Genomic DNA, 12,670 nt, shown 5'->3' on the forward strand with positions numbered 1-12,670 from the left:
TTTCCTCAATCCACGGGCACATCCATCTACGTGACTCCTTGCATCTGCTGGATGGCTCTCCACAGCTTCCCACATCCTACATGGATAACTCCTACTTATTCCTCAGGCTTCAATTTAAGTGTCATTGTAGAAGCTTTTCCCGACTGCCAAATAAATCTGTCCTCTCTTCCAACTTAGGTGCCCTCTGTTGTGTGTCACAGCCACTAGGTCCCACTTCCTGACCTCCACCTCAGCAAGATCATTCATTACACTAGCTTGCAGTGTCCAATGAGCATCTGAATGTCAAGAACCATATCTTCAAGTATAGCCCAAGTAGGAGTTCAAAGAATGTGCAAAATGTTCAAATTCTATGCCATCCTTCTTGTTACAGTTAGCCTTTCTAGGGCAGCTTGACTTCTAGACCCCTTTGCGGCAGTTCCCCAAGGTTGGAGACCTTGAAGAGGCACAGGTTTTATTGTGAGAATCCAGAGAATTGACAGCAACTGGACCCAGCTCCAACACCAGAGGAGACATTCAGGTAAAGCTCTCATTCCTGTCTAAGCCTGCTTCTTCTGTCACATGAAAGGGTGGAACTTTGAGTCCTAATGATTATGTCCTTCCTAAACATAAAAGCTGAATGACTGACCAGGTGTTAAAGAAGACAAGGAAACGTTTATTGTGTTGAGCAGACCTTATTTTCATTACAGTACCAGGAAATTCATTCTCAGTTTACTTCAGGTGCAGAGGGCTCTGCAGACATTTAGAGCCCCAGTGCTTGTTCCCAAGCAAGGGGCAGCACCTGGACCTATGTTGCATTTGATGGAACAGGATTACAGTAAAACAAAATAATTATAAAGAAGGTTTTCTAATACATAACTTTCTTTAAAAACTCTTTTTTTCCTAGGTTTACCTTGTTATTACCAAGTATAACTGGTGGGAAAATATGATACTTGATAATCTTTTTCTCAAATTGTTGACTTAGATTTTGCTACTTTTATTTTGAAAAGAAATTATGCCCCCTCCCTGGAAATCTAAAAGATGACAAGTAAGGCAATGCATAAATTACAGGTGGGATAGTCTTATTAGCTCACAACCTAACTTGTTTCCTCTTAAATCTTCCACATTTGGCCTGTGTTGCTAGGTAATTTAAGACTCAGGAGATAGCCTCTTGCTTGGAAAATCATTATCAGAGAGTTTAAACTTAATGCACTACTTTGGGGGAAACATGCAGCTGCTTGAAGCTGATTTTGTGGTTTCTTTTTATAAACTGTCAGCACTCGATGGCACCCTGAAAAGAAGATATCCACTACTCCATGCAGTAACTCACAGCTACCCAGAAGTGTCATTTCTGAATTAGATCAAGAGATCAAATACCAAATGAAAGAAAACTGGTATCCTCCAGAGAGTTTGAAATATCAATCACAACCTGAGTTAATGAAGTCTAATTAGCTTGAATTCAATCAGGTAATTACCAAAGTCATGACTGACATCCCCCCCCCACTACATCAAGCAGGGAAAACATGAATTGAAGTAAAAAATGTCATCTCACCAAACTAGACACAATAGCTATTTTTAACCCATCATCCCAAAAAAATATCCCCATAAAATCAAATACTTAAAAAATTATTAAAATTACACACTGGTATAGATATTTAAATAATTTTGCACACAATCCACCTTCCATTTGTTGTTGCCAACAAACAGTTTCCATTAGGTGACTTTACCAAAACATTTCCATTTCCATGAAATTTGATGCCATAGCACTAACATTATATTTAAAAAATGCACTAGAAATTCCCTTGTAACTCGAGTTGAATTACTTCTTTTAATCACTCATGACAATTTTAGAAAAGGAATACTTTTAAGTACTCAAATTTACTCCCAGGTTAGATGTGGATAAGGAGAATAATTTTACTTGTTGCAAGGAGAGCAGTGTCTGACTTATTGCAAATTATGGTGTCCTTCTAGTATAACTCCCAGCTAAAGGAAACTGGGATTTCCTTCCTATTTCTTGGGCCAGTCTCTTCTGAAAACTGCAATGCCACCCCTAGCTTTCAGCCCTTCATTCCGGGACTGAGTCCCTGCAACCAGGCAAAAGTTGTTCATTCAAGCAGAGCCTCAACATGGTTCATATGAGGACTTGACAGCAAAGTTCATTAAGCTCCATTCCTGGAAATGATTTCTATTAATAATCTCTCCCACGAGCTGAGTTCACACAACACACGGGCCTACCATGAGGCATATGTGTGTAGTAGATAGGCAAATATCTGTATGTTTCCATTTGAAATGCCACATTTTGAGATTCTACACTTTATCAACCTTATGAAAAACCAATGTGTCATCATTCTGAGTGTGATAAGTATTGAGTACAATTTTAAAACAAACACAGTCATGTCCCTACAGCTCCAGCAGCAGGTGTGCATGGGTTTTGATCTCAAATACCACTGTTCATAGAACATAAAAATTCACACTGCTGCATGCCACTCTGACATGTCACATTATTTTACATTACTCTGGCACTGATTCAGAAAGAAAATTTTCTATTATGGCATGATGAGACAAAAAGAACTCCACTACATATAAATAAATGATGGTTTAAAACAATGCACTGTGAATAGTTTCCAGAAGCTTGAGTGTTTCAGTGCAATCAGCTCTTGCTTCTTGGGAAAAAAAAAAAAACAACAACTATCTTTTCGGTCACAATTTGCTTTCACATAGTAAAGACACAGACAAAGCTGACCAAGACCAAATTTTAGTGGTACTATTATTTCCTAGGGCATTAGAGGTTCACCCTGACAGATGTTAACGACACAGGAAACAAGAGAAGGAAGGCCCTAGACTACTTAAAAAGCAAACTGGGTCTTACATAGATTCAGCTATTGGTAAGACTTATGTTTAGGGTGGTGATGGGTAAGGGCAGTGAGGGTACACATACTACACAGAGAATAGATTTCACACTGTACCCTCCTCACATGGAATATGCATAAAACATTTGGTGGAAAGACATGAAGAAAGGTGACCTGTTCCATGTCCCATGGGAATCAGCATTTAAAAAGCATACCTGAATGCCTTCAGTATTTCTTGTTCAATCTCCCAGAAAATAAACTCAGAAAATGCACAATTCCTTTTATAGTTGTAAACTGAAGCAGCGGCACCAGAAGCCTCTCTGAAGGCTTACTTAAATCTAAGATGAAGCTGAGCAAATGTTTTTTGCTCTCATTGAGTCTATCCCTTCAATTGCTCTGACCAGGTGAGCAGGGCAAAGAAAACTCAAGCTTTGTGTTGTCAACAGCAATGATTCTGAGGGACTTTTTAGACTTGGATAAATTTATCTAAAAATCTTTTGAGTTCCCCTCTTCCCAATTTTTAATTTAATTACAAAAGCAAACTGAAAAGCTTCTTCACACTGACTCCTAAGCTAACTTTTGCTTATGTGAATATGGAAAAAATTAATTATTTAATATTTGTCATAAGACTTTGATTTTTAAAAAAGACTGCAAATCAGTATTCCCTGATGTGGAAGAGTAAGGATTCAGCTATTCATCTGTAGTCCTTCCTCACATTTTTAAAAAGGAGGCAAAATATTAGAGACGAAAGCAGTTTACACTGGAAGGAGGTACAGTCCATGGGAGTGCTCTTGCTGCCACACCTTGCAGCCTGAGCAAATGGAGGGAAGGACCTAGAGCCTTACACCCATGCAGGCCAACAAAACACCAGAAGACTCCCTGTTGGTGCCTCCCTGCATTGCCTGCTCACCAGGAGAGGCTACTCCAGAAGGGCTATTCTGGGCTGCTAAAGTAAAAACACTAAAAGCAGTGACTAAAGGGCTAATGTTGAAATGTGATTATGTGCAGTCAGAATAGGTGATACATGGGCAATTTTGGCAAACCAAAGGCAACCCACAGTACTAAACTAAAAGGAATACAGACCAGTGTACAGAGAAGCACAAATAACACAGTCAACACCCCTCCTCTTCTCAGCTCTGGGAGTCCTTCACAGAGAAAAGTCAAACCCAACTTTGCCTAGGTCTGAGAGAGGAACCCCCCTTCTTCCCCAGGAATGGAGGGATGGATGATGCGATGACCTTCCTGAGGGAGCCTGAGCCCTGCAAGATGGATCATCAGAGGGGCTCACTATGGCTATATCCAGTAAGGAAATCAATAACACACTTTTTTTTTTTTTTAAGAAAGTGGGAAGAAAAAGCAAAGACATTCACAAATACAAAAACTGTTTACAAAACAATTACCTAAAAAGTTTACTGGGGTTGGGTGGGGAATAAGAATCATGTTTTCATTTCAAATTAGTCACATGGTACTAATGGTTTATAAAAGAGAATGGCCAATTTCTGTCTTCCTCATCTCCCACACAAACACCTTAGAGTCCTCCTATTCCTGATATTTTCCCTACCCTCACCCCAAACCACCCCATCCCATCCCCAAATTAATCTGCAACGAGCGAACCCCAGGACACATGATTGTTGGTTGGGTTCCAATTTGACAATGAACCTAACGCTGGGGAAGAGAACAAAAAGACACTGGAGCGGCACTGGCAAAAACTTCAAGGTGTGTGGACCCTGGACAAGACTTCTGCCACACGGCTTCTGCCACCACGGAACTAAGCTGCAGACTGAGCTCCGCTGCCAGTAAACTGAGGTAAGGAAGAACATGGCGGCTCTGCCTGGATGGCTTCCTGTGGTGGTGCAGCATGTGTGTGCTCTTGGGTGTGGGCACCACAGAACTCATTTTCTCCCAGTTGCCTTTGCCATTTTCCCTCTGGTTAGAAGATTGCTCTTTACAGAGTCTCAAAAGATCAGCCACTTGTCTTCCTCTGAGGTACAAATCCAATAGAGTCTTAATTCCAAAGATCCAGAGCCCACTGGTATGCAGAAGTCGAAATCAAATGCTCAGAATCAAAAGGTGTGGCACACCTGCCCAGCCAGTTTATCAGCAGTTGTAAAGACAGATCAGAAAAAAAAACTAGCATTTAATATAAAAAGTGTTTTTCAAATGGTGCAATTTCCTATCCTCCTGTGAATGAAGATCATAACTCTTCTCGTTTCTGAGGTCCTATGGGAAAAGAGAACAATTGAAAATAAAATGGTTTATCCTCAAGTTACAAAAATACACACTGGATTTTTTTCCCCAATATTGTAACTTATTAATTATGGCCCCACCTCCCTTTTATCTCTCTTCTTAAATTTTAGGAGCTTTGGTTTGGTGTCCTTATATTATATTTTGAAAACAAAAACAAAATTTAAAAGGCCTTTTTGTTTTTAAAAACTACCCGCATATGCCCACTCCAGCAGAACTGTTTTCACAAATACAATATTTACTTCTGGTAAAAATGCATGTATTTTTAGTCAGGATTCTTCTTTTTTCACTTAATAACATATAAACATTTTCCTAAATAAAAGTGAAGCTCATTTGCCATTCTCTATTCTTGGATGTTTAAACTGTTTTTAAATTTTTCCATTTATATGACTTTTTCCTTATATGGACTTACTTCTTTAAGGTAAATTCTCAAGAAAGGAATTACTGAGGGAATAAACATGTTAATGGTTCCTGACAGCTGATTTTATTGCTTTTTTTTTTTTTTTTTTAAGAGAGAGGGCAAGAGAGAGTGGGAGGGTCCACGAAGGGAGAGAATCTTAAGCAGGCTCCACACCCAGTAGAGCCTGAAAGCTAGACTTGCTCTTATAACCTTGGCATCACGACCTCAGCCAAAATCAAGAGTCAGACACTTAGCCAACTAAGCCACCCAGGCACCCCAATTTATTGCTTTTTAACAAGGATTGTTCTAATGCACAAAGCTTCAGCAAGGCAGACCCAGAGCAGTTTCTTCACCGTCTCCCCAACAAATGGCATCATCAGTATTAATAAGCATATTTTCTCAATGGAGTATATATTAATGACAGATTCCTTTAATGTGATTATTATTTCCTCAACTCCACTTACTATTTGTGTTCTCCTCTTATTTGAACAGTATGTCTACATTCTTTACCCATGTATCTTCAGCTTTTACTAGTGAATTTCCATTATTTCTATGCTGAATATTCAGTATCTTGGCCATGATACATCATGGTACAGTCTTCAAGATGATTAGGTGAATCACTCAAGATCCATGTTCTATAATTCCTTTTTTAGAATTACTTTCGAGCTGAATATATGTTAAAAATCCAGATCTCAGCTTATTAATAGTTTAAAAAAGGTCATTTTTGTATTCTAATGATTTTTGTCAACTGTATACCATTTGAGATGTACAAAGAGTAGGGAAAATATTACATGAAGATTTAGTCCCTTCTACTCTTAGCCTAAGTTAAATACAAACACTCCATTCTCCACCCCAATATGCTTCTTTGAAAAAACACTTTTTTCAAATCAGTACCTACTTTGTCTTGATCCTAAATGTGTTCATTTACTAGTGCCTGGAGAGATTTAATAATTAAAAAAAAAAAATCTGACAAGAGATCCTCAAAATAGTATCAGGCTTGTCAGATGGAGGTAAGAACCTAGAGCCTCACATCCAAGCAGGCTACCAGAAGACTCCTTGTCTTATATCACAAAACTCACAAGCCTAAATAACAATAATCGCAATTAAAGCACCTTTTCTCAAAAAAAAAAAAAAAAAGAAAGAAAGAAAAAAGGCAAAGAGGACAGGAAGTGTATTAATACATACCCTTTAGGACAACTAAAAAAGAAAAATATACACTGGTTGATATCAAGACAGAAGGGGTGAGAGTCCTTTTATTCATTATTCTATTGTTTTTGCAATAAACACAAATAAGAAACTCAAATAAGTACTTCCCTAAAACCAAAGGTTGGACCTACCTTCCCAGCCTGACTCTTGTATTGTCTTCTCCTTATCCAGCACTCCCATCTCTTTCTCCCTCTGGAAGCGGATCTGTAGCTGCTTGATCTCCTGGTCGTAGTCCTGCCACTCTGGGACAATTCGAACAGCTGCTTCTAGCTTGGGCTCTTTGGTCATTGGATTATTACACTGTGGAAACCCAAATCGCATACTTCAACCAAGCTCAAGACAGGGAACATTATACGGAATTCAAAGGTGTGCTGGTTCTTAGGTTATAAATCCCAACTAAACAAAATGAATAACACTGAGGAATCAGATGACAGATTAGTAGAAGCAATGTGGTAGTAGGTCACATAAAGCTTCTATGAAGTTGTGGGGAGTGACAGGAAAGCAGGAAAAGAAAGTTCCTGTGGTAAAATCACAAGGCACAGAGATAATCCCATAAGACAAGTAGTAACTTTACTGATTTTAAGTAGTGAAAACAGCCCCATCAGACACTAGAGGACTTGGCTGCCTGCTGTAAGCAGCAGAGATCTATGGATGTTACTGTAAGGCATGCTGCAGTTCCCAACCTGCACAACTACAAAGAAGATTAAAAAGACTCTATGTGTTAATAATGATCTAGTTATAAATTACACTGGACTAAGATGCAGAAAAGAACCACAGACAACTTACCAAATCTATTGTTTTTGCCCTTTTCTTAGAGGCATCATCACACCACGTTTCACACCAAAGCCATTCTTGAGGGAGTGATTTAATTGGCACCTGATGGATCATGTTATTGGGCAAATCCTGTTTGGTAAAAAGAAAATAAAATACAACAATCTCAGGTTCTGGGGGAAATTTATATGAATGCACAGTAAATTAGTGATGATAGCGACTCATTACATATCATATACCAATCACAAATTTTTAGAACTGAAAGGGTCTATTAAAAACCTTAGAGAAGATAAAATATTTATTTGTGATTTTTTTTCACATTTATCATCCCTTCTTTTGCAATCAGTTTAAGCTTCCTACTTTTTTTAATGTTTTTTTTTTGTTTGATTGTTTGTTTTTTATTTCTTTTCAGCATAACAAAAGTCATTGTTTTTGCACCACACCCAGTGCTCCATGCAATACATGCCCTCATTAATACCCACCACCTGGCTCCCCCAACCTCCCACCCCCTGCCCCTTCAAAACCGTCAGGTTGTGTTTCAGAGTCCATAGTCTCTCATGGTTCACCTCCCCTTCCAACTTCTGCACAGCAAAGGAAATAGTCAAGAAAAAAAAAGCAACCCACGAAATGGAAGAAGATATTTGCAAATGACAGTACAGACAAAAGATTGATATCCAGGATCTATAAAGAACTTCTCAAACTCAACATACACAAAACAGATAATCATATCAAAAAATGGGCAGAAGATATGAACAGACACTTCTCCAATGAAGACATACAAATGGCTATCAGACACATGAAAAAATGTTCATCATCACTAGCCATCAGGGAGATTCAAATTAAAACCACATTGAGATACCACCTTACACCAGTTAGAATGGCCAAAATTAGCAAGACAGGAAACAACATGTGTTGGAGAGGATGCAGAGAAAGGGCAACCCTCTTACACTGTTGGTGGGAATGCAAGTTGGTGCAGCCACTTTGGAAAACAATGTGGAGATTCCTCAAGAAATTAAAAATAGAGCTTCCCTATGACCCTGCAATTGCACTACTGGGTATTTACCCCAAAGATACAGATGTATTGAAAAAAAGGGCCATCTGTACCCCAATGTTTATAGCAGCAATGGCCACAGTTGCCAAACTGTGGAAAGAACCAAGATGCCCTTCAACGGATGAATGGATAAGGAAGATATGGTCCAGATACACTATGGAGTATTATGTCTCCATCAGAAAGGATGAATACCCACCTTTTGTAGCAACATGACGGGACTGGAAGAGATTATTTATGATGTTTTTTAAAACCACAAAGTTTAGAAGACTCAAAACATCTACCTATGACAAGCACTTGAAAAATTTTAGCTTAAAACTCACAAATAACCTGCACCTAGACTTCCCTCCATAAGGGTAATTCTAAGGAAAAAAAATGCTACTGCCTCTTGAAAGTTAACTAAGCATAGAGTGTGGTTTTTATACTTCACAGTTTTGCATAAAAGAAGCTCTGAATCTACCTTGTCAACTGGGGCTTGATCCCAAGTGGATGAAGCTCTCATGTTTTTCAGCCAACTGTATGCTTTGAAGCTCTTTTTCCTCAGCAACCCTTTTGAGTTTGACACAATAAAATGTCCCACTGTCTTAAGACACAAATAACCAATATGATCCAGAAATTCTACCTCTGAGTATATGCACAAAAGAAATGAAGCAGGGACTTAAACAGAATCTTGTATACCAATGTTCACAGAGGAATTATTCACAATAGTCAAAAGCTGGAAACAAGCCAAATGTCCATCAACAGATGAATGCATACACAAAATATGGTGTGTGTATCTATATATGTACATATATAGATCTATATATGTATATATCTATACATATGTACATATGTATATGTACATATGTATAGATATATATATGTATAGATACATATCTATATATGTATATATCTATACATATGTACATATGTATATCTCTATATATGTACATATATAGATACACACACAATGGAATATTCTTCAATCTTAACAGGAAGAAAATTATAAAGGATGCTATGACATGGATGAAACTTGAAACTGTTATACAAAGTTAAATAAGCCAGGTGCAAAAAGAAAAATTATTGTCTGATTCTGAAAGTATCTAGAATAGGCCAATTCATACAGATAGAAAATAGAATAGAGGTTGCCAGGGGCTCAGAAGAGGAAAGAAGGGAGAACTATTGTTTAATGGGTACAGAGTTTCAGTGTGGGATGATGAAAAAGTTCTGGAGATGGACAGCTGCACAACACTGTGAATGTACTTAATACCACTGAACTGTATACTTAAAAATGGTTAAAATGGCAAATTTTATGTTACATGAATTATACTTAATTATGTAGGTAAAATAAAAACACTCACAGACAAGAAAAACTGAAAAAAAAACTGTTACTAGTAAACTTATACTAAGGAAAACTAAACGATATTCTTTTGGCAGATGGAAAATGATCCTATATGGAAATCCAGAAATGCAGGAAGAATGCAAGGCCACCATGTAAGCCAATCTAAATCTTATAAATAGATAATGCTTGTATTGTAGGAGAATACTTCTGGGGTTTAAAATATAGAGAAATCTAAAATACAAGATAATAGCCATTCAGGCTGATGAGGATAAAGGGAGTCAGTGAGTTCTAAGGCCAGTATTACTCAAACCTGGTATGCAGACTACAGCAAGGAGCTTGCTGGGAATGCAAGTTCTTGTACCAGACCACATACCTACTGAATCGGGCTGTGGGGATGGGACCCCAGAATTAATGGTTCAACAAATTCTCCAAGTGAATCTGGTATATATGCTAAAATTTGAGAAGCGCTGTGCTAATGTTTTTGCACTCTCTGGTAGGTGGGTAAAATATACCAATTAATATTAGCCTTTGCAATTCAGAAATGCATATTATAATCTCTAAAATAATAATTTAAAAAACTAAAAAAAAAAAAAAAGTATATAGTTTAAGGGGCACCCAGCTGGCTCAGTTTGTGGAGCATGCAACTCTTGAGCCTGGGGTTGTTGAGTCTGAGATCTATGTTGGGTGTAGAGATCACCTAAAAATTCAAATATCTTAAAAAAAAAGAAAAAATATATATATATATAATTTAAGCTAATCTGAAAGAAAGTTATTAAGGAGAAAAAAGAAACAGAACACATGGAATAAGCAGAATACTAGAAAAGCCAATCTTACCAGTGAATATATTAATACAATATACCACATAACCTTACCTGAAAGGAAAACTGGAATAGATGCACTAATATTAGGTGAAGCATATTTTAAGACCCCAGGACCCCCCAAAATTATTAAAGGTTCATTTGTATGATATATAAGACTTACAAGTTTTTCAGATACCTAATAATATAGTCTAAAAATACATAAAGCAAAATCTGACAAACCAGAGATGAAAAGATACCACAATATAGAAAAATCTTTTAAACAGAATTTTCTCTCAGTAACTAATAGAAAAACAAACAATTAAAAAAAAACCCAAAACCATAATTTGACCTAATGGCCTATATCTAATATCTACAGGATATAAAACCAAATGAAATATTTACCGAAATGTTTACCAAAACATTACCAAAATGTTTACCAATCACATTTGGGTCAACAAACTTCATATGCCTAAAGTCATACAGAAGAACTCCTCAAACCATAAAGAATCTGAGCTAGAAATTAATAACAATATATCTAGAAAATTCCCATGTATTTGGAATAGTTCCTACAAAATTCATGAATCAAAAAAGAAATCACATTGGAAACTAGAAATATGCTGTACTAAATGACAAGGAAAATACTACATATAAAATGTAGGGAATGCAGCAAGAGCTTTGCTGAGACAGAATCTGATTATTTTCAAATGCATATACTAGAAAAGACTAAGAATTACAAACTAAACACCTATCTCAAGAAATCAGAAAAAAAAATCAACAAATTAAGGAAAGTAAGAAGTAAGAAAAAGAACAAATTAGAGAAATAGAAAAGAAACATATTGATAGGATGAAAAACACTAAAAGATGCTTCTTTAATTCCTGGTGAGGTGATAAAGGAAAAGAAGGCACAATAAGTGATGTCAGGAATTTTTAAGAGAGCTTTCAATTAGCAATAATCATGCCTTGGATAAACCTCATTGGCTATGATACTGCCACTGTGCAAAGCTTGGGAATTTTTAAGAGAGAAAGAGAGAGAAGATACCAGTATAGATGCTATGGGACTTTAAACAGACAACTGGACTAATGAAAGCATTCTGGTTCTTGAGACACATTTTCTTTTTCTTTTTCTTTTTCTTTTTGATACACATTTTCTAAAGCTGATTATACAGTGCACTTACAATCTGAGCATGGCACTATATGTAAGTTATATGCAGTTTTTAAAAATCAGAGGATAGTACAGGCAACTTCATGATGCTATGTTAAGAAATTTAGAGACAGCTTAACAAAAGCACTGATAAAAGAAGTAATAAAAAATGTCAACAGAATCATAACTATTAAAGAAACTGAAATCATAATTTAAGCACAAAGAAATGAGGCTTCACTAATGATACCACCAAACATTTAAGAAAGAAATAAAGCCAATCTTATAAAAACCAACTATCGGTAAATGAAAACAAACAAACAAACAAACAAACCCACAACCCAACTCATTTAATTAAGCTTCAATACAAAAATCTGACAAGAGATATTATACGCCAATATCACATAACAACACAAATGCAAAATTCTTAAATATTCGCCCCCAAAATTCAGGACTATCTAAAAAAAATAATAAATCAGGATCAGTTGGATTACAGAATTCAGAAGTTATACTTAGGTATAAAATTTACTATATTTACATTTATAAAAGAGAAAAATCATATTATTTTAGCAGATGTCAAAACTTTACAAAATTTAATGCAAGAGATCTTTTAAATAGCAAATAAGGACTAAAAGGAACTTCCTTAATGTGAATAAGGGATATCTACAAAACAGCTACAACAAACATCGTACTGAAGTGATGAAATGCTGAATACTTTCAGCATTTTTGAGTCAAGAATGCCCACTATTAATATTTCTATTCAACATTATGGAAGTCCCAGTGAAAGCAAGAAAGCAAGAAAAAAAACTTTTATTAAATTATTTATTTATTTATTTGAGAGAGAGAGAAAGAACAAGAGTGAGCACAGGAGGTAGAAGAGCAGAGGGAGAGGGAGAAGCAGACTTTGTGCTGAGCAG

General features: G+C 36.5%; 1 protein-coding gene and 1 non-coding gene across 3 annotated transcripts in view; both read right to left on the bottom strand.

Moving 5' to 3' along the window:
• Positions 1–631: 631 nt before the first annotated feature.
• Positions 632–12,670, bottom strand: part of LOC132013988 (UDP-glucose:glycoprotein glucosyltransferase 1) — a 128,715-nt gene continuing 116,676 nt past the window's right edge. For both annotated transcript variants that reach the window (XM_059394525.1, XM_059394524.1), the window contains 3 exons: positions 7,462–7,578; positions 6,807–6,975; positions 632–5,045 (listed from right to left, as the gene is read on the bottom strand). In XM_059394525.1, coding sequence (XP_059250508.1) covers positions 5,020–5,045; positions 6,807–6,975; positions 7,462–7,578 — 312 coding nt within the window. In that variant the 3' untranslated portion in view covers positions 632–5,019. The remainder of the gene's footprint in view (positions 5,046–6,806; positions 6,976–7,461; positions 7,579–12,670) is intronic.
• LOC132014660 (U4 spliceosomal RNA) lies at positions 11,481–11,619 on the bottom strand. The gene has a single exon (XR_009403337.1). It is a non-coding gene; the product is annotated as a U4 spliceosomal RNA (small nuclear RNA).

This window comes from Mustela nigripes, chromosome 3 (assembly GCF_022355385.1).
Source record: "Mustela nigripes isolate SB6536 chromosome 3, MUSNIG.SB6536, whole genome shotgun sequence".
Taxonomy (NCBI): Eukaryota; Metazoa; Chordata; class Mammalia; order Carnivora; family Mustelidae; genus Mustela; species Mustela nigripes.